Source organism: Colobus angolensis, unplaced genomic scaffold (genome assembly GCF_000951035.1).
Source record: "Colobus angolensis palliatus isolate OR3802 unplaced genomic scaffold, Cang.pa_1.0 Scaffold95, whole genome shotgun sequence".
Taxonomy (NCBI): Eukaryota; Metazoa; Chordata; class Mammalia; order Primates; family Cercopithecidae; genus Colobus; species Colobus angolensis.
The window spans coordinates 6,597,680-6,618,476 of record NW_012123487.1 but is presented as its reverse complement, the minus strand read 5'-3'; the positions used below and the strand labels follow the sequence as shown (position 1 = coordinate 6,618,476).

The following is a 20,797-nucleotide window of genomic DNA, read 5'->3' as shown; positions in this document are numbered from 1 at the left end:
TTTTAAATCACATAGAGTCAACGCTGATTACTCTTCATTCCCTTTGTATTTATTCATTTATTCATTCAATTGTTTATTCAAAGACCAAATGCCTAACATGTAGTAAGAACTATACTGGGTGCTGGAGATTCAGTTTCAGAAAAACAATCACAGATCTCAATCTGAACTTCTTTGAGAGCTTTCTGCACATCCACCTTCAGTACCTTCCCATCCTCAAGATCAGTAGTACTACTACCGATGATAACCAGAATTGCATTTTAGAGATTTCCAAACCTCTTGAACCTTGACTCTCATTAAGATTGTCATGAAATCTCAACTGTCTTTAAAAACATTTTCTTTGAAATATTTCTTAATTTAGGTTAAATGCCTAACTATAGCCTGACTGTCATAAATTGTAGATAAAATGATTTTTCCCAAGGTTGTCAACTAATCTCCTTCCCACATCTCTCCATCTAAACTACACAGTTTGGATTAACAACATTCTAGTTTCTTCTGTCTCAAGAAAGGAAATTAGCAGATGGCCCTCCAGTTTTCCTGAAATGAGAGAAAGAAGAAGGATACAGGGCATTAGAATATTCTAAGTATTGGTTCTAGTTTCTCTGCCTCTTCCATTGCTTTCTCTCTTGTAAGTGATTCAGACCCATCAGGGTTAGAATTAATATTCACCTCAAGACTGCATTGGAAGGACTTGGACCAAAATAAAACTTTAGGTAATCTTTGAGGAAGCATTACTCATCTATCAGCTTAACAAATATTTTGTTATGCTCCAAACACTGTAATAGACACTACATCTGCCTCACTAGCTAACTGGATATATAGCTAAGCTGTTCTTCCATTACCAAGTATCTTTCAGTTATCAAATCTAAACGCGAACTTATTTCTGTTACTTAAAATATTATCATATTTGGCCGGGCGCGGTGGCTCACGCCTGTAATCTCAGCACTTTGGGAGGCCGAGGCGGGCAGATCACGAGTTCAGGAGATCGAGACCATCCTGGCTAACACAGTGAAACCCCTTCTCTACTAAAAATACAAAAAATTAGCGGGGTGTGGTGGCGGGCACCTGTAGTCCCAGCTACTCGGGAGGCTGAGGCGGGAGAATGGAGTAAACCCGGGAGGCGGAGCTTGCCCTGAGCCGAGATCACATCACTGCACTCCAGCCTGGGCGACAGAGCGAGACTCCATCTCAAAAAAAAAAAAATATTCATTTTACCATAATGCATACTTTGTCATGGCTTTTAAGTTTCTAAGGCAATGTAAAAAAAACCTAGCTAAATGATGTTAGTTATTCAAAATTGCTTAAAGTTGCTATGTACTAGTTTATTAATGAAGCATTTAGCACAGTACCTGGCTTATTAAAAGCATTTCATAAATATTGACTCACTTTCATATTATCAAACTATTGAGCTTGATCATTTGACAGCAATAAAAGTTTCTAGTATTAAATGTAAAAATATTAAAACTATTTACTCATTTTCACACAATAACAGTGATTAAACTATTTTTTATTTTAAGTATACTTCCTCAAATTTTAATATTCAGTGCGATAAACTATACTTTAAGGTTGTCTTTAATTCATAGACTCCAGACAACAAAAGAACATCAAGTTCATCCACCTGCCTATGGCAAGAGGTGCATCCAGATTAAATTCCGATGAAAACTTACCTACCCTGTTCCCAAAATTGAAAAAAAATTCCATTCTGTGACCTCTATCAGATCATTGAAAGCCCTTATATTTGGAAAGAATTCTTTCTAAATTCTACCATTAATATTCCCGGCTAATACTGAGAACTGTTCTTTCCTTTTCTGAAATGAAATTCACTGATTCCTCACAATTGTTATAATACATGTTTACATATTTGAGGACATTCCAAGTTCTCCATGTTCCTTTTAAGTCATAAAAATGATTAAGCATCTCATTTATTAGATTGGAGACAAGGCTGTTGTATTACTATGCCAGTTACAAAATTTTAAAACTAATTGCATTCATTGCATTACTGGTGTGTTTAGAGAAAAATAATGGGTCCACTTGAACTGTACTATAGGATGTACTATTTGACAGAAAGAATAGAAATCAAGGAGTGAGAAAATATGTGAGCTAGTTCAAAATGATAAGGAAAATTGGATGATAATTAAGTTGTTAATGTTAACGTTGTAAATAATGTATGGAGAAAATGAGAGGATGGTTTTGAGATTGACATTAAAAAATTTGAACTGCAGCTGAAAAGGAAAGTGCACATCAAATGGGAAACAGTATATTGATATTTTACAAACATAATTGATGATTTTAATGTGGCCAATACTCATTCAATTTTTGAGTGGACAAAGAAATTAAATGACCAGACTGATGAGAATGAGTGAAGACGATGAGTTGCTGGGGAGCAGAAACCCTTCTTATTCACCAGCATATGTCCAATTTCTGTCATAAAGTAGATGCTCAATAAACATTTCCTGAGAGACCAGCAGAAGGCGTGTAGACAGACCCTGGGCTCCGAACTGATAAGCCTGGGCCGCTGCTACTCTGCTGCAAAAATCTCTCTCCCCACCTTCCATTGCCATGTCACTTGAATCCATTCACCCTTCCTTCTGTTTTCCTTTTATTCAATTACCTTCTTCCTTGTTCCACTACCTGTTACCAAAGCAAGCCCAACTATGTTTTCTGAGAATTTTGACTAACAGACTACAATATCATTTTATTGCCATCAACTTCATCTGGTCCCAGTCATTCTACCTGCTATGATGATATTCTTCTCTCACCGTGTCCATTTTTCTTCCTACCTCTTTTTGTTTTTTCTCTATTTGAGATATAAATTATCAATGCTAACTAATTGCAAGCATAAAAGCTGAGATATGCATACGGTATAATTTTCCCACATTCACAGATTTTATGTGTCACATATATCATATGTGTGACATGTGATATGTGTATAGATAGGCAAATTATGAGTGTACATGTTATTGTTTTGTTACATTTTCTAATGTAGTTAAAATGAAAATGCTTGTCTGAAATGTTAACTCCAAAAATTTAGTGTAGGATTTCATATATTAAGAATATCATTTTAAATAATTTTATGTCCAAAATAAAGTTATTGACAACTACTTTGTTTAGAGGATTGTAATCTTACAGCCGTAATAAAATTGTGACATCTTTTGTCTATAGGTTACTATATGTATTTGTATATATGTAGTGTGTGTGTGTGTATATATATATATACACATTTTATTTTTGTTTATCTTATATTTTGAAGGGTCACATGATAGCATCCTGTGATGCCCGTGGGGTTACAAAGCTATGGGACTTTCGGAAGCTGTTACCAATTGTGTCCATCGATATAGGTCCAAGTCCTGGCAATGAGGTGAATTTTGATTCATCAGGTAGGATCATTTTTGTCTACTTTCTGACTAAGGCAATAACATTAATATTTGTTCTGAAACTATTTTGTTTCTACTTAAACATATGTATTTCTATGTAAATGTCTGTTATTAATATTATATTACAATATATTACATTATGATATATTTTATCATTTGTAGCATGTCATATGAAAGAATTATATTCATATATTTGAAGCCAGAAATAATAGAGGTGATAATATGTACTAATCTAGATAGCATAGGTTTGTTAGCAGTGCCACACAAAATGTTCGAACCTCCATCCCTCAGAATCACCATCCAAGGTAAGCAAATTGGATTTTCTAAAGGCAAAATAGCTAAGAGAAGAACAAAAGTTTAGCAAAAATGAACTTGAAACATTTTTAGTGTAATAATTTAGTGTTAAAAATTTAATGAGTTACCCCATATTGTCTAGAGTTTACAATTAATTTGAAATAAATATTTATCTTATTGTTGCAATTATGTGTTCTGCATTCTATAATGTTATTTTATTTAGTTTTTATTCCATAATGATATAATCAATTAGATAAAATATTTTATCTTTGCTGAGGAGGAATAGTGTAGCAGCTGATTTTATGAACCACACAATAATTCCAGTTGTCTATTTATAAGGTTAAAAATACAGTTGCATCTGTATCTTTAATGATAGACTTTATTAAATAATGTATATACATTATTGAACAATAAATTTTTTCTTTGCTATTGTGATACAGGTTTTAAACTCTTTTAAGTTTTGAGAATATTTTGAGTCTTTGATCATTATTTGTAGTAAATCAAAGTTGTGGAGATAGCAAAAACTTGATTTTAGATAAGGAAGTAAAGAATAAATATGAAAAATATTTAATTTTTTTAAGATAGTCCATATTAATTATTTAGTCCGGAAAGTATGAATATGCCAGGAGTAATTCTAGAGCCAGAAGATAACTGTGTGTTTCTTGGAACTGGTTTCATAATATTGCCGTCATGTATCTGAAATTTAGAAAATGGTAAGTTTGTCTTCTTAACAAACTTTAAGTTATATTCCCATTACAGATTGGCATAAGAACCACACTAGTAACAATGGCTTCTTTAAAAAGTTCTAGTAATATTCTTGTTGTTAAGACATTTATGGTCTGCTAGAATTAAAAAGAGAAAACGTTGTTCAAAATAAAAGTCCCAACTATGGGAATTTCATCTTACACTGCAAAAGCCTATTAAAAGTTCAATTTTTAATTTTTGACATAGAAAATCGACATGGACACCATAGCTCCTCTACAGCTTTCACTTGGTTTTCATAAACATTTCACATCCTTAAATCCCATTGTATTTTCTTGAGCTAGCATTCAAGTATTCATGTCTTTGAATTTTGAACTCTGTAATTTCAAAACTTTTGGATGTACTTCCTAATAATAGAAGTTAAAAGGTGCTTTGAAATACCATACAATTAATAATAGCCATTAAATATGTCATTAAATATGTTGCCACTTGCTCTTTACCATCCATGTCATCCAGCCTAAAAGTTATTTGCATACTTAGATAAACATGATTTTAAATAAGTATCAGTACCTATCTTCTGTCATACAGGTCAGTGTGATTTTAAGGTCCTTGATATAGCAAACCCATTTTTTTCTTTCCATGACTGAAATATACTTGGTGATAGACTAATATTAAGAATAACATAAGAATCAGCGGTGGAACAGCGAGAAACACCGGAGACATGTATGAATGAGGGACTCTAATGAAAACCCTTTATCAGTTTGAAGGAATATGATTTCAACCCGACCTTCCCATCCCTTTGACCATTTCTTTAAGGAACATACCATAATTAGTTTTAGTTCTATGTGTGGGAGAAATTACTGTCATAAGGATTTTCTCATTGAATAATGAGAAATCTGTGCTTCTATACAAGACAAGTCCTCAATGACTCCTCATTTAAAAGGCTGAAATACATCAAAAGTTGAAGAAACTAGGGAAAGCAAACATAAAGTCTAATGAGAGAATGAAGAAAGAGGTGAAATCACAAAGTTAAGTAATTATGTTCATCTCAAGAGAGTAAAGAAGAGTACAAATTAAGAGCAAAACAAAATTGAAATAAAGATGAGGTATATGGGTCTCTTCTAATTGCATTTGTTCAGGAATAAATGATTTAAAAGAGACGTATAACAAAATTGTATCGTGAAAATATGAGAATAAAATCAAATCTAATTTAGTAATCTCGAAATACACATTCATTTGAATATATCTTTATTTATTTCCAGTGGTAAGCCAATATAAGCCTATATGATGTAATCATTTTCCAAAAAAGCAAGGATATAATTGACACTATTGGCAATAATGAACATGTACGGAGGGCTCACATTAGTTATGTCTAACCATTTTTTCCAGTCAAAACTCTTTGATGGAACTAAATTGTGCAGTTATGTACACCTAGCACGTTATTTGTCACAACTTACATAATGTGAGGCCAAGCAATGGTCTGCTGTCTCTGCTGTGCTCTTGGACTATTGAAAACACACGTGTAATGTCATCATCATGTTATGTAACACATGTGGAATTACAAATAGCATCCTATCTGAGATATTTCATATAAGAAATATAAGTGGTTATTAGATACTTTAAGTGGCCATTATACAAACAAAAGTTGCTAATAATATTTAATGTCTCTGGATCAGTTTAATTTAAGGGCATCTTAAGGTTATGAGGTGTACTGTTTAAAAAGAGCTGTTTTCTTATGAAATGACAGATCTTTATAAATAAGGGATTTTTCATCACTGCAAATCCAACACAGTATAGAAATAAATTGGAAGTAGAGATCATTAAAAAGGCTGAAATTATTATCTATAATCTTAAATTTCAAATTTTCACATATAACAAAATTGTCTATTTATTAACCTCATAAGTAAATATTGTCATAGTGGATTTATAAAAGTATCTATACTAATGAATAGTACCTTATCTGTCTTAAAATAGAGATTATTCACAGAATATTATTTTTAAAATGTAGTTTTGGCAAAAATGTTGGAAAACCAAAGGTGGAGAAAAAGAATATAGACTATTTAATTCAGACCCTCAGGTTTCATCACGTGTTCAGCACCTTTTAGATTTTAGGCGCATTACCTATTTCTCCTCATAGAAATAATGGAAGAGACAATTGCCTTGCAGTGTTCTAATGTGGACTCAGAGGGATAATGATATTCTATAATAGGGAACTCTTGGCGTCATCATCTACCATATTTTATCCTAGTGCTGAAGGGGTTTGAGAGGTCAACTCATTCATTTTAGGGATGAGAGAAATTCAACATATTGGTGCGCAAGAAAGATCCCTGAGGCTGGGTGCCATGGTAGAAGGTTTCTAGGGAAAGCATAAATATTAATAAACAAATAATAAAAGAAACAAGGATCAAAACCTCAGTTTTATGTAATATTAAAAATTACTTCATCAGTAAAGTTATATGTAATGTGATATATGCATATATATGTTCAATCAAGGTATAAAGATATAGGAATCATCTCCTAGAGTTTAGCTTTTTCTGTTGCTGTAAAAAATCAGCCTCTCACACGTTTTAAAAAAGTTGTATGTGACACAGCATTATTTGCATAATATTTTATTATCAAATACATTGCTTGTGACACAGATTATCTGTGTTTATAGATACATACATATAGTAGTAGATATTTATAACCCAAGTATTTGTGAAGGGATAAGTGCTCCTTTCTCATTAAACAGAGAGCCTCCTGATAATATAATGCTACACATTTTTGTGAACATTCACTACCTAAATAATATCTCTCACTTGGCATACTCAAAATGCCATATGTTTCATCATTCAAAAATTTATTGCTATTTCAGAAAATGTTAAATGGAATTGCATAGTGAAAGTAATAAAAATGAACCATGAGAATTTATACACATACTTTTCCACATCTCTCATTTCACCGTGTTTATGTAGTTTAGCAATATTTTTCTCTCTTTTGTAAAACTAATTCCAGTAAATTTGCAAAGAAGTCACATCCTAAGTCCTAAGAAAATGCAGAAGCTGAAGTTTGAGCCAGATGGGCACTTTCCAGTAGAAAGCTTATCAGTATCAGATCATTAAAATGAGCAAAGTTTCCCAACATTATATTCTCCACAATCAGAACCACAACAGAAATGCCAAAATGGGACGAAAATGTGACTCCATTCAAAATGCAAGAAGTATCAGACACCCCCCCCCAATTTTTCATAACATAATGAGATGACTCCAAAATCTTTGGTTCAAATTTGATTCATCAGTTTCTTCTAGAAAAAACTAGAGTTCATCATTTTTTATTTAAAAAGAAATTTGTAGTTATTGAAATTTGTAGAATTCCCTCTGATAGAAGCAGTATAGTGTAATGGAGGGAAAATTTATTTAGAAGTTAGAAGCCCAAGTTTGAATTTTCTCTCCGCTACTTACTAGCAAAATGATCTTGACAAAATTTCCAAATATTTCTGAGCCTCAGACTTTTTTGTATTTAAAATGATAAATATCTATAGGGACTTCCACTTCCAGACAAGATATTGTAACAAAGATCAACAAGATTTTTTCCTAACCTAAAACAATTGAAAGAAACAAAAATGTATGTACATATATGAAACAAGGACTTTCAGACATGTAATATTTGGCAATAAAAAACAGTAATACCTGAGAGAGAGAAAGTAAACAAGGTGAGCCCTATGACTGCCCCAGAATATAGCCTGGAGAAAGTTTCTAGGTTTCAACTTAGGGATGAAGGAACTTTTGGCTAACTCCCAGAGTTGAAGAGTCAGTGGGTAGTCCAGGAAGGCCAAGGCAGCTTGAGTTTGCAGGGCAGGGTACAGGAGAGTTATGAGCCACACACAGAGAACTGGAGATGTGCAGAGTCCCCTCCAGTCTTCAGCTGGCTAAGAGTGAATACATGAAAGCCTGAGGCCAGAAAAAAATCTATCTTAAGCATTAGAAATAAAATCCCAGGAGCTCACACAGGCCTAGAAATAATTTGTGTTCCCACCAACAAGAATGGGAAAATCTTGCAATTCAAAAGGATAGCAGGTAAAAAAGGGGTTGGCAAACTACTGCCCATGGGCCAGCTTGGCCTCTTTTCATAGATGGAGCTTTATTGGAACACAACCTTGCTCATTTATTTATATATTCTCTAAGGCTGTTTTCAAACTACAACAGCAAGATTGAGTATTTGCAGCAGAGGTATATGGCCTGCAAAGCCTAAAAGATTTACTTTTTTTTTCTTTTAAGATGGGGTCCTGTGATGTTGCCCAGTCTGTTCTGGAACTCCTGGGTGTAAGCAATCTTCCTGCCTCAGCCTCCTGAGAAGCTAGGAAGACAGACAGTTGATACCATGCCTGGGGGTAGCCTAAAATATTTACTATCTTGCTCTTTATATAAAAATAAAATTGCTGAGTTAGAGTGCTCAGAAGAATATTGCCTCCATAGTGAAGCAACATTAACCCACACCTCTGGATCTTGTCCTACACTAAAGTCTTTTGAACCATAGGGTTGGCTCATGTATTGACCTATTTCATTCTCAACCCAATTCAATGAGATTGTTACTCTTGTCCCTGTTTTATAATTGACAAAACTGAGAGACAAAGACATTAACAAGCCCGCTGTCACCTAGCTGATTAAATGTGGAGTTGAAATTCAAATCCAGAGTCTAAATCCAGAGACTAAAATCTGTAAGTTTATATTATTTTGACTCTTATTCTAATAATAGGATTTGGCTTTATATTGATATATGGCATCTGCTAGGAGAAATTATTCATTTGTTATGAATATTGAAATAGTCCCATTAATGACCAGTTGGCAATAGTTGACTCAAAGCTAAGACACGGAATCCTGTTATTGACATTAGTTTTCAATTAGTTGTCTCTGGAAGAAAAAAGTAAAAGAGAATCTCCCTAGTATTATCTTCCAGGTTTCTGATAGGTCTTATGTGCAAGAGGCACTCTCATTTACCTGTGTTTTCCTCCTGGGAGCTAGAACTCAAACCCTACACCGCAGTGTAAATTCCTATTCAAGGAATCAGGGCTGAATTTAATTCTCACTACAACTCAATGAGATTGTTATTCTTGCCCCTATTTTAGAGTTGAGGAAACTGAGAGACAAAGACAGCCAGCACCTCCAGAGCACTTTTTTGTCTTTTATTGAAGGCCTGGTCTGCTTAAAAATAAACATTAAAAACTGAAATAGGAAAAGAAGAAAGTGGACTGGGCCAGGCATGGTGGCTCACACCTGTTATCCAAGTACTTTGGAAGGCTGAGGAGAGAGGATCTCTTGGCCAGGAGTTTAAGACTAGCCTGGGCAACATAGCAAGATTTGATTTCTACAAAAAAAATTTAAAAATAGGCAGGTATGGTGGGACAACAGTAGCCCCAGCTACTCAGGAGGCTGAGGTGGGAGGATCCCTGAGCCCAGGTTGCAGCAAGAGGATACCTGAGCCCAGGTTGCAGTCAACTATATTCCTGCCACTGTACTCTAACCTGAAAGAGTGAATGAGACCCTGTCTCTAAAAAACAAACAAAAAAGAAGAAGAAGAAAGCAAGCCAACTTGTTTTATCTCTAAAGCATAAGGCAGAGCCAAACTAAGATGCTCTTCCTGAGAACAAGCCCATTCTACAACATCTGGACACAGAGCTGTAAGAGGAGAGATAAAATACAAGAGAGAAAAGGTGACCAGGTGGTCCTACTGAATTACTTTACAATCCCATTATTTCATTCCCTGTTGAGTGACTATCGTATATGCAAATCCATTTTGTTCTTAAGTAGAATTTGGGCCTCACTGATTCTGGAGAAAGGAACTGGAGAAACTGAAGGATGTCAGACTGTGTAGCTCTTTGGATACACAAGTCTATGACTAATACCTGGAATGAGTTATGCTATGCTCCAGGAATCATGCTTCCTTTTTCAAGCACCGCAGCACATGAGTTGGGTTTCCTTCCTCCCATTTTAAAGTTTTAAGAGATTTAATTCCATGTGTGTATTAATAAATATGCATGTTCTTACAGTTCTATAAAAGCCAGAATTGCATTAGATTAAAATGTAATTTTAATGTAATGTAAATTAGGAACTGTACAGAAAAAAAAACTATTATTATGCTTTATCTGTAAATTTAACTATTTTTCTCTTTGTTTTTTGTCTTCTTATCCCCTGGGCTAGAAGCAATTTTATTATCTGCCAGCAAGTATGGAAAATAACATATTAATAATAATGGGGACACCTTGAAAACTTTAAAAACAACCAAAAATATATTAATTTAGGGATAATAGTCATAGTTGTGCAGTTTTATAACCATAAACCTGTTCTGATTTGTATAACGTCCATTCGGATTCGTTGGTGATCATGCCATATCAGTTATTAAATATTTAGACTGTTATCCCAATGATGACTCATAAATTATGAGAACTAAAATGCATTTCAATTGCATGATTTTTGATAGATTAATACAAATTAAAGTTACTGACTTCTACAACATATAATTTATACAGGAAACTAAGTCTTGTTCCTTTCTAATATCAGGTTTGAAAGATTGTACACTTAATCTAATGATAACATCATTGAACAAATTATGAATCCTCCCTTTTGTAATTGTCTTCACAACTTTAGGCACAATGTTTTAAGTTTCCCCAATACCCCAAAATCTTTTATCTGAGTCTGGAGTGAATTTTCAGAAACATTGAGAAATTATTCCTGTCTCCATCAGAAAAGGACATTTGAATCAAAAAACGAGGGTCTAAACAGTAAAATTGTTGTTCATCTGTGATTTGTAATATGAAATTGAGTAGGTCACTTAACCTCTCTTGACCTCAACTTTATCATGAATAAAATAAGCAGTTTTGGTTGGGTGACTTTATCGATTGGGTTTACAGCCTAAGTTTTAAACAATTGCATTTTTTCCTATGTTTAGAATAATTATAACATGATATCCTGAGTAAAAAATAATATTCTAAAATAAAATTTAAATGCTCCTCTATGATATTTAAAACTTGAAAATAAAACATCAAAATGTAAATAAAACAGTCCACTTTTCCTTGATCAAAAACAGAAATAAAATTTGATATAAAAATATTTAAAAATCGAGCCCCAAACATAAACGGCAGCTGTATTGCTCAGCAAGACTAAATTGTTTTTCTCGCATACCTCACAACACAGTCTCTGTAGCAACAGGAATTTTGAACAAAACTGCATAAATTCCAACATTTTAATAAATTAAATTAATGACTGGATCAAAGTCTTCTTACAGGACTATATAAGAACCTGACTCATTCTGATTAAATCAGAGCAGAAAAATAACTTTACAAATTGCAGCATTATGCAGGTGCAATCAAAGAAGTGTCATTTGTTGATTCCTCAATTTTGGGTAGTATTTTTAAAATAGGTATATTTATAATTTTTGTTTAGTGCTCTGATACAGTTATATAAAGGTATAATTGTAATGATTTAATTGGAACGTTATAGGTATAGACAATCAAAAGGTGCTTGGAAATATTTTCTTTCTTAAATACCTCATTGGGAATTGCTTACAAACCAACTGTATAATGATGCACACAGTTATACAAAAACAATTTAAATCTAGCACATGCCCAAATAATGATGAATTCTAAATTCGTGTAATCATATTTAGTGAAGATTTACTTTGTAGTATTTATGTAAGAAACATTTTTAAAGGCATTTACAGCAAATATATGTATATAAACAATGTGCTAATGCCAAATTATTTTTCAACACATTTAAGAAATTCAAAAAGATTTGTATTTATGTGGCAAGTATGAGAAATTAGTTGCGTGACTATACACATCTTAATATCTTCTAGACAAGAAACTACTCCAGTGCATATAATTAGCTATGCTGGTATGTTTGCAGATATAATAAAAATTACATGTATAGGCTAGCATAGGTCATTTTGAAACATGAAAAGATGACATTCTTCATACGTATTTTAATCAATATAAATAAATTTATACAAAGAAAGAAGAGATAATTAGACCTTTTACTTTTTTTCTAAGGAGCAGTTATTATATTTAAGAGCAATGTGTTATTTAAATCTAATAGCATATACTAGTCATTAGATTGAAAATCAATAGTTAACAGTTGCAGTGCACACATACTGTGTGACCCAAAGTCAAGTAGCTAAAGAATTTGTCTTCTTTTTAATAGACTGTGTATACAAAATTGAATAGATAATCATCTTTAGTCTGCCAAGCTGATACTTTTTAATAGGATAATCCTTTAAGGGAAGCTGTAGTTCAACAGATGTGCAAATCAACCCAGAACAAACAGCACACTACTCTTGTAGTCAGAGTCTGCACAGTTTGCACTTGTGATAACTTGCAGTTATATTTATCTAAAATTGAATTTCAAACTATATTCAAATATGATTTACTCAAATCTGATTGAGCTCAGAAGTATGTTTTCTCACTTGTTCTATAAGAGAAGTATAAATAAAAATTGTTTAAAATCATCTTCATGTAACATCTCCTACCATGGACTCTATCACGAATAGAAAAAATAATTGAAAGGAATAAATAGCATATTGTTAGTACGAAAATCAATACTCTGTAAATATTTTGAAATAATGATAAGCATCTTTGAATAATAGACACACATTTCAGACCGTGTCTTCTATCCAAAAATGTTATCATTTCCTCTTTTGTATTTCTGTTGGTCTAATGGTGAGAATTATGTTAATTCGGTTGACAAATATTTAATGTAAGCCTACTAAGTGCCAGGTAGTGTTCTAAATTCTAGGATTCAGTGATAAAGAGATAGATAATATTCTATTCACAAAGCAAATTGAAACAATAGATGTGAATTTGCAGGTAATGACTAGGAGTATTGCAAACAAACTGTTCCACATGTTATATGCTACATGTGTCATCTGAGTGCTGTTTGTAAAGAATAGCATGTATTTGAAGGTGGAGAAAAAAGATGGGCACTTCTATAATATTAACTGTATAACCACCTATTTCTCTTCTAATGAACTCAATTAAATTAATGGACTCAGTAATTAGTGTAAGTTTTGATTATTATGCTTTTTTGTTTTATCCTTTATGCCTTCCATAATATTTGATTTTTTTCTTATATTTATACTACTTTAGGAACCATTTCTCCTTATCCAAATTTGGTTGTAATAATGGATCCTTCTGCTACTTCTGCTTATTTTCCTTCTACTTGTTTTGCTCTTCTTACTCCTCCTTAGCTCCTTTCTCTTTAATCATTTTATCCTCCTTTTTTTTTCTATTTCCTCAGGTACAAATAACTGAGTTAATCATACTTCTCAGTATATGATAGACAAGTATCTTTGAATTTTATTATTATTCTCCTTTCATATCCTATTCCTACTTTTATGCTTTCCCATTCTCCATGGAAGTTTTTAAATGTCTTTAATGTTTCCTTAGATCTGCAGATATCCTTGAAGAAAGTATATATAGAGAAAATTATTTTGTGTATTTATGCATCTAAGATTTCTAAAAACTATATTTTGCTATGCATTCCATTCGATTTCTTGCTTTTTCATTTTACAGCCTGTTCTTACATTTTACCCATATTAATATATGCCTATCAATCTTATCAATTCTGTTTACTTGATAGTATTTCATATTATTCATCTTACTACATTTACCCTTAATTACCTCCTAAGAGCCCTATCTCCAAATATAATCACATTGGGGTTAGGGCTTCACACATGAATTTCAGTCAGCACACAATTTGGTCCATAGCACCACCAGATACTGAGAAGGAGAAATTGTGAAGATGCAAAGCTAGTATAGTGATTCTGAAGACCACTGCTGTAGTGCTTAGTGAAATTAAATAAGGTACACTCTGGCATAGCAATTCCACCCTGGGTTATATATCACAAAGAAATACAGAAGCCGATCACAGAGATATGTACAAGAGTGTTTAGTGCAGAATGTCTTTAGGTAGCCGAAGGCTTGTAGGGAAATTATGCATCCATCGTTACAGCAATGGATAAATAAAATAATGAAGTAATAAGAATGGGGTTCTAATCCAATTAGACTGGTGGTTTTATAAGAGTTTTCTCCATGCCAACTGAGGAAAGGTCACCTGAGAATACAGACAGAAGTGGCCCTCTGTAAGCCAGGAGGAGAGCCCTCACCCAGAACCTGACCATTCTGGCACCCTAATCTCAGACTTCCAGCCTTCAGAACTTTTAAAAAAAAAAAAAAAAAAAAAAATCTGTTCTTTAAGCCACCCAGGCTATGGTATTTTAAAATGGCAGCCTAAGCAGAAAAATATAGGTTGTATTTGGTTTTCTAGTTCTGGAAGTATAGGGAGCATTGATGTATTTGCATTTCTCTAATTACCAGAGATGCTGACCATCATTTTACTTATCTGCCAGTCTTTCATGCTTCCTCATCTGGGAACTGTCTGCCTATTTTCACTATTGAATTTCTTGTCTCTTGAGACTTACTAATAATTGCAATAATTGTGTATTAACCTATTGTTGGTATTAAATGCTGTAAATTTCTCTCAAACAGAAATTTGCTGATTTCATCTAGAATGTCTTTTATTAAATTGAACTATTTAGATTATATCGAGTCAATTGTTCAGCTCCCACTTGTAAGTGAGAACATGAGGTGTCTGTGTCTGGTTTTCTGTTCCTGCATTAGTTTGCTGAAGATAATGGCTTCCAGCTCCATCCATGTTACTGCAAAGGACATGATCTTGTTCCTTTTTATGGCTGCATACTATTCCATGGTATAACTGTACCACGTTTTCTTTATCCAGTTTATTATTGATGGGCATTTAGGTTGACTTCACGTTTTTGCTATTGTAAATAGTACTGCAGTGAACATATGTATTCATGTATCTTTGTAATAGAATGATTTATATTCCTTTGGAAATATGCTCGGTAATGGGATTGCTGGATCAAATGGTATTTCAGGTTCCGGATCTCTGAGAAATTGCCACACCATCTTCCACAACGGTTGAACTTATTTACATTCCCACCAACAGTGTAAAAACATTCTTATTTCTACACAACCTCACCAACATCTGTTCTTTCTTGACTTTTTAATAATTGCCATTCTGACAGGCATGAGATGGTATCTCATTGTGGTTTTGATATGTCTTTCTCTAATGATCAGTGATGTTAAGCTTTTTCTCACATGTTTGTTGGTGGCATGACTATCTTCTTTTGAGAAGTGTCTGTTGAACAGTGAGAACCCATGGACACAGGGAGGGGAACAACACACACTGGGGCCTGTAGAGGGGTGGGGTTGATGGGGAGAGAGAGCATTAGGAAAAATAGCTAACGCATGCTGGGCTTGATACCTAGGTGATGGGTTGATAGATGCAGCAAACCACCGTAGCACACTTTTACCTATGTAACAAACCTGCACATTCTGCACATGTACTCCAGAACTTAAAAATAATAACTTAAAAAGTAAATTTAAATTTTTTAAAAAAGATTAGAGTCAAAACTATTTTGTTTGTCTTTCTATTTTTTTGGAGGAGGGATTGCTAAAGAATATCAACCCTGCTGTTAGGTCACAAAAACATTCTCCTCTTCTAGCATCCTTCTCTTTTAGCTTTACATTGGTACCTTTTACATTTTAGGTCTTTAATTCAAGGTGCAAGGGAGTGTTATCAGTCCATTTTTCCTGCAATAACAAACCAACCCAGGATCTTCCTGACTTATAGAAGCATTTGTTTCTCATTCCCTTATCAGAAAGCTTCAGGACAGCTCAAGGCTGACGTGCTTTCCTGGGCTCAGCCTAATGCCATGTGTCTTATTTCAGATCCCAGGACCTTTTTGTGGGACATGTCCTCATAGAAAGAGCAGGACAAATGAAAAACCAAACTGTGCAATCACATTTAAATCTTTTTTGAGATGTCACAAATTTTAAGTCTGCTTAACATTCCATTGACCATAAGAAGCTCATAGCAAGTTATAAACCAACTACAAAACCACTGAGATGGGGACTTATATCCTATTACTACAGATATCAAGGACAAGTTTCATGATAATAGGTGGAGATTTTTAACCCTATTACAGGGAAGAAGTAAGTATTGGAAACAATAATTCAATGACTATAGTGGGAGATTCAACTTTATTTCTCTTTCTAATAAGTCAGTTTTCTTAACATCATCAACTCTACTATTGAAACTTGCCTCATTGATTTGTGATGCTACTTTTATTAGATATCAACTTCAAACCAACAGACACATCATTTTCTCAATTTTCTTTTCTAATATGTTGGTAACATTGCCTGTTTCTGACCTAGCACAATACTGATTTGTTGCTGTGATGTTCTAGTATTGTCTACTTAATATCTAAATGAAGCCACCCTCTTTGTTAAAAATATTCATTGAGTTTTCTATTTCTTGAGACTTTTAGAGTTATCCCTTTTAAAATTTCAAATTGTATTTCAATCTGTCGGAGAACATGATCTGCATTAAGCTCATCTTCTATGCAAATATAGACAATTTGTTCACTGCCCCTTGTTTAGGCAAACAAATGTATTTCTGTGCAGCAATTGGTTGATTAAAAAAAATTTATAGAACTTTCAGTTTGGCTTATTAGCTAGTTATTCAAATAATTTATACAATTTCTTATTTTTTAACTGCTTGAGATCTCTGTTTCTGGCATTCATATATTAAAATCCTTAACCACAAATGGTAACTAATGTATCCATATAAATCTGTCAGTTTTCACTGTATGTATTTTGAGGCTATGTTCCCAGATACATATATATGCATAATCATTTTACATTCTTGGTCTTTTTTCCCTTTGTCAAATATAACATCTCTTTCATGTGATTTTTGCCTTAAGTTCTATTTTGTCTCACATTAAAGTTGGCAAACTTTTTTATGTCATATTTTCCAAGTAATCTTTTCCATACCTTTACTTTCCATACCTTTTTATGGAAATTTGTTTTTCTTTATTTTTGTTTTTCCCTCCAATCTGATAATTATATTTTTGAGATGGTTAATTTACTCATAATAGTTGCACTGTTTCCCACATCAATATGCTTGATTAGAAAAATTTTTGTATTGTTCAGTATTCTCCAGAGAAACAGAACCAACATGTGTGTGTATATATAAGAATATATGTGTATGTGTGTGTGTGTGTGCATATATATACATATATAGAGAGAGAGAGAGATAGAGAGAGAGAGAGAGGAAGAGATTTATTTATTAGCTTATGTGATTGTGGGGGCTGGCAATTGTGAATTCGCAGGTTAGGTGAACAGTTTAGAGGCTCAGAAAAAGTTGATGTTGCAGCTCGAGTCCACAGGTAGTATGGAAGTAGAATTCCTTCTTTCTTGAGGGACCTTAGTCTTTCTTTATTAAGGCTTTCAACTGATTGGATGAAATCACTGGATTGGATGAGGCCCACTCACATTATGGAGGGTAGTCTGCTTTACCCAAAGTCTATGAATTCAAATACTAATCATATCTTTTTAAAAAATACCTGTACAACATTAAACACACTAGTGTTTGACCAAATACAATGGCCTATCCAAATTGACATATAAAATTAACCATCACAACACTACATTGTGATTGTCTTGATCTTGTCTTTCCCTTGATGATCTTATTTCTTTCAGGAAACATTTACTATGCCCTATTCTAGGCAGTAAAAATAGAGCAATGAAAAAATACATACATACATATATATATATTTATCTGCTCTCATAGAACTTATATTCTACTTGAGAAAGAAGGTTCAGTGAATGGGAGGTAGATGATAAATAACTACTGAAATTAATGCCAACATATTTGCCAAGTGGTGATAAGTCTCATGAAAAATTAAGACAAGTTAAGAGAACAAAGAGTGATGAAGTGGAATATTACTTTAGAAAGGATGTTCTGAGATTACTTCTCTATGAAGTGATACACATGAGTAGACACCTGAATGAATTGAGGGAATCAGTCAAATGGTTATCAGCAGGAACAGCATTCCAAATAAAAAACAGCAGTGCAAAAGATTTAAATCTAAATTATGCTTTTTGTGAGTGAGATTGGATGAGGAAAACTATGAGAGATGAATCAAAGTGTTAGCCAAAGGGCAGATTATGGATGGTCTTGACTGTGGCACCAACACTGGTCTTTATTCTAAAAAGAAGAAATAATTATAAGTTAGCTCAATTTTTTTAAATGCATGTGCATTTAAATGCATGTAAATTAAAATCTTGCCAAGAGACCAACACATGCAACTTAAAAGAGAGGTAATATATTTGATCTCAAATAAAAGAACAATCAATGAATTGGTTTGCTATTAATTGTGGATGATCAATCCACAGCAAATCACTCCTATTTATGTCTAAAGACATGGTGGGACTTACATCATAGACTTAACAGTATAAAATAGTGTAGAAATTTAAATACTCCGGACACTGCTAAGAGACAGCAATTGATAACATCATGTATGAAAAATTTTGTAAACTACTCTTATATTCCTGTATAAAGACTATTAGATGTTCTGCTGAGGAACAGGTAGTTAATGAATTTGCTACTTTCTAGTCTCGTATCAGTGGACAATTTCTCCCTCTTTACTGTATGGAAATTTAGAATATGTAGACATTTTGATGTTGATAACATTTAGAAGTACTTAATTGTTAGTATTATCAGCCTGACAGAGATAGGTTTTATTAAATTAGTTTGAGAATCTCCTTGAAGATATTTACATCTGCAGAAGTTTGCATGAAACGAAGTTTGCATTTTAGTGGGAAAACTATTATATCCATGAGAATTTTGGACTATTTTGCTTATTCTTTCTGGAACTTTGAAGCAATGGGAAATAGTGCTTAGAAACCTCTCTCAACATGGGAGGCCTCTTGGTAATAATACCTGTATCTGCATAACCATTTATAGGTTTTAATCTAATTCATTCCAGCAGCATATCATCTAATGCCTAGTCCTGTTGTTTACTTATGATCAGAAATGACCGATTTTAAAGTACTTCACATCACCATCCATTTTATTTATTTATTTATTTTTGCCAAAATTGATATCTAGTTTGTTTTAAGACATTTTCATTAGGTCATATTTCTAGATTTGTTACCTCCATTCTTCCTCTGCCTGGATCTAAACTATTCTGTCACTTTTCTCTGTCCCCACTGCCCCCCACTCCTCGAAATCGTAGTCCCAATTAAACTTTGCTACTTATAAGAAAGGCTTGACCTGGCTTTGGGACGGCCAACTGATCATAACTTGGTGAATATCCTGTTGAGAGTAGTACTTATAACCCCATCATGTGTCAGTCAACCAGATTAGCATGCTGCTCCACTATTTTCATTAATGAAGGCAGAATTTGTGTTAACAAAGCCATATTTGCTACAATTCAGTCAATTAGCTTTCTTATGTGAAAAAAATGAGTTTCTCATTTAGGTGCTTAATGTTAAAATAAAGAGAGCATTATTCATATTAATTATAAAATAATTCAAAAAGACATCTCTAGACACCAATCAGGAAAAGATAATCACTGAAGATTATCTGAAAATAAATTAAATGTCTAAGCATAAGGCTTGTTCAAATATAATATCTCAAATCCATGCAATGGATTACCATGTGACTATTAACATGTCATAAATGTGCATATAATGAAATACAAAGATAGATTTTCGTAGTACATAGTGAAAACAAAGGCAGTGGAAAAATGGGATATAGGATGTAGCTTCATAATAATTATCTAGATAGAGAGGTATATAGACAGGATGCTGTGCTGCTCATTCTCCATTGGCCCCATTCCTCCACTCATCCTCTGCTTTCCTCTTTTCCCTGGGAGGCTGACTTGCCCATTGACTTGTGTTTGGAATTGACCAATGGGAGCCACCTACAGGAGAATGAAGGGCAGGCAGAGAGGGAGTTTGGAGCATCTACTCCCTCCACGTCCCCTGGGCTCGGGTGCGCTCACACAGTGGCTGCATTACTCTCCAGCTACAGCTCCCATCAGGCCTACTTACTGCTGAGACTCTCATTCTCAGCCATGCGCCTGTTAGGCCATTTTCTCTCCTCAAGTCTAGTGTCTGTAACAACTCCTCACTGCTTCTAATTTACATATGTATTTCCTTAATTTATTCCTCTATCTTTACCCCTTGGTAAATATTTAGTCCCTTCATTAATAAGTCTCTTCAAAACTTCCCTCTCAGTGTGGGCTCTTTGTTTCCTGCTGGGGCGCTGACCAACACAGATGCTCATAAAAGGCCTGGCATGCTAACCACTACAATATACGTAGGCATTCTCTGAGAATTGTGTTGCCTTTTGTTCTAAATTTTCTAAAGTGACTATATAACAAGTTTTCAAAATTAAGAAAATCAACTAAAAATGTTTCTGTACATGAAAGAGAAAAAAATGAAAATAAATAATGCTAGTATGAAACCAAGAAGAGCTGGTATCTTTTTGTTTTAATTAACCATATTGGTCCTAAGGACCTCCCACATCTAA

General features: G+C 33.6%; 1 protein-coding gene across 3 annotated transcripts in view; it reads left to right on the top strand.

The window, feature by feature from the left end:
• The window catches only part of SPAG16 (sperm associated antigen 16), a 1,171,227-nt gene that overhangs the window by 890,402 nt on the left and 260,028 nt on the right, over window positions 1–20,797 (top strand). For all 3 annotated transcript variants that reach the window (XM_011932319.1, XM_011932316.1, XM_011932317.1), the window contains one exon: window positions 3,248–3,374. In XM_011932319.1, the coding sequence (XP_011787709.1) occupies window positions 3,248–3,374 (127 nt within the window). The remainder of the gene's footprint in view (window positions 1–3,247; window positions 3,375–20,797) is intronic.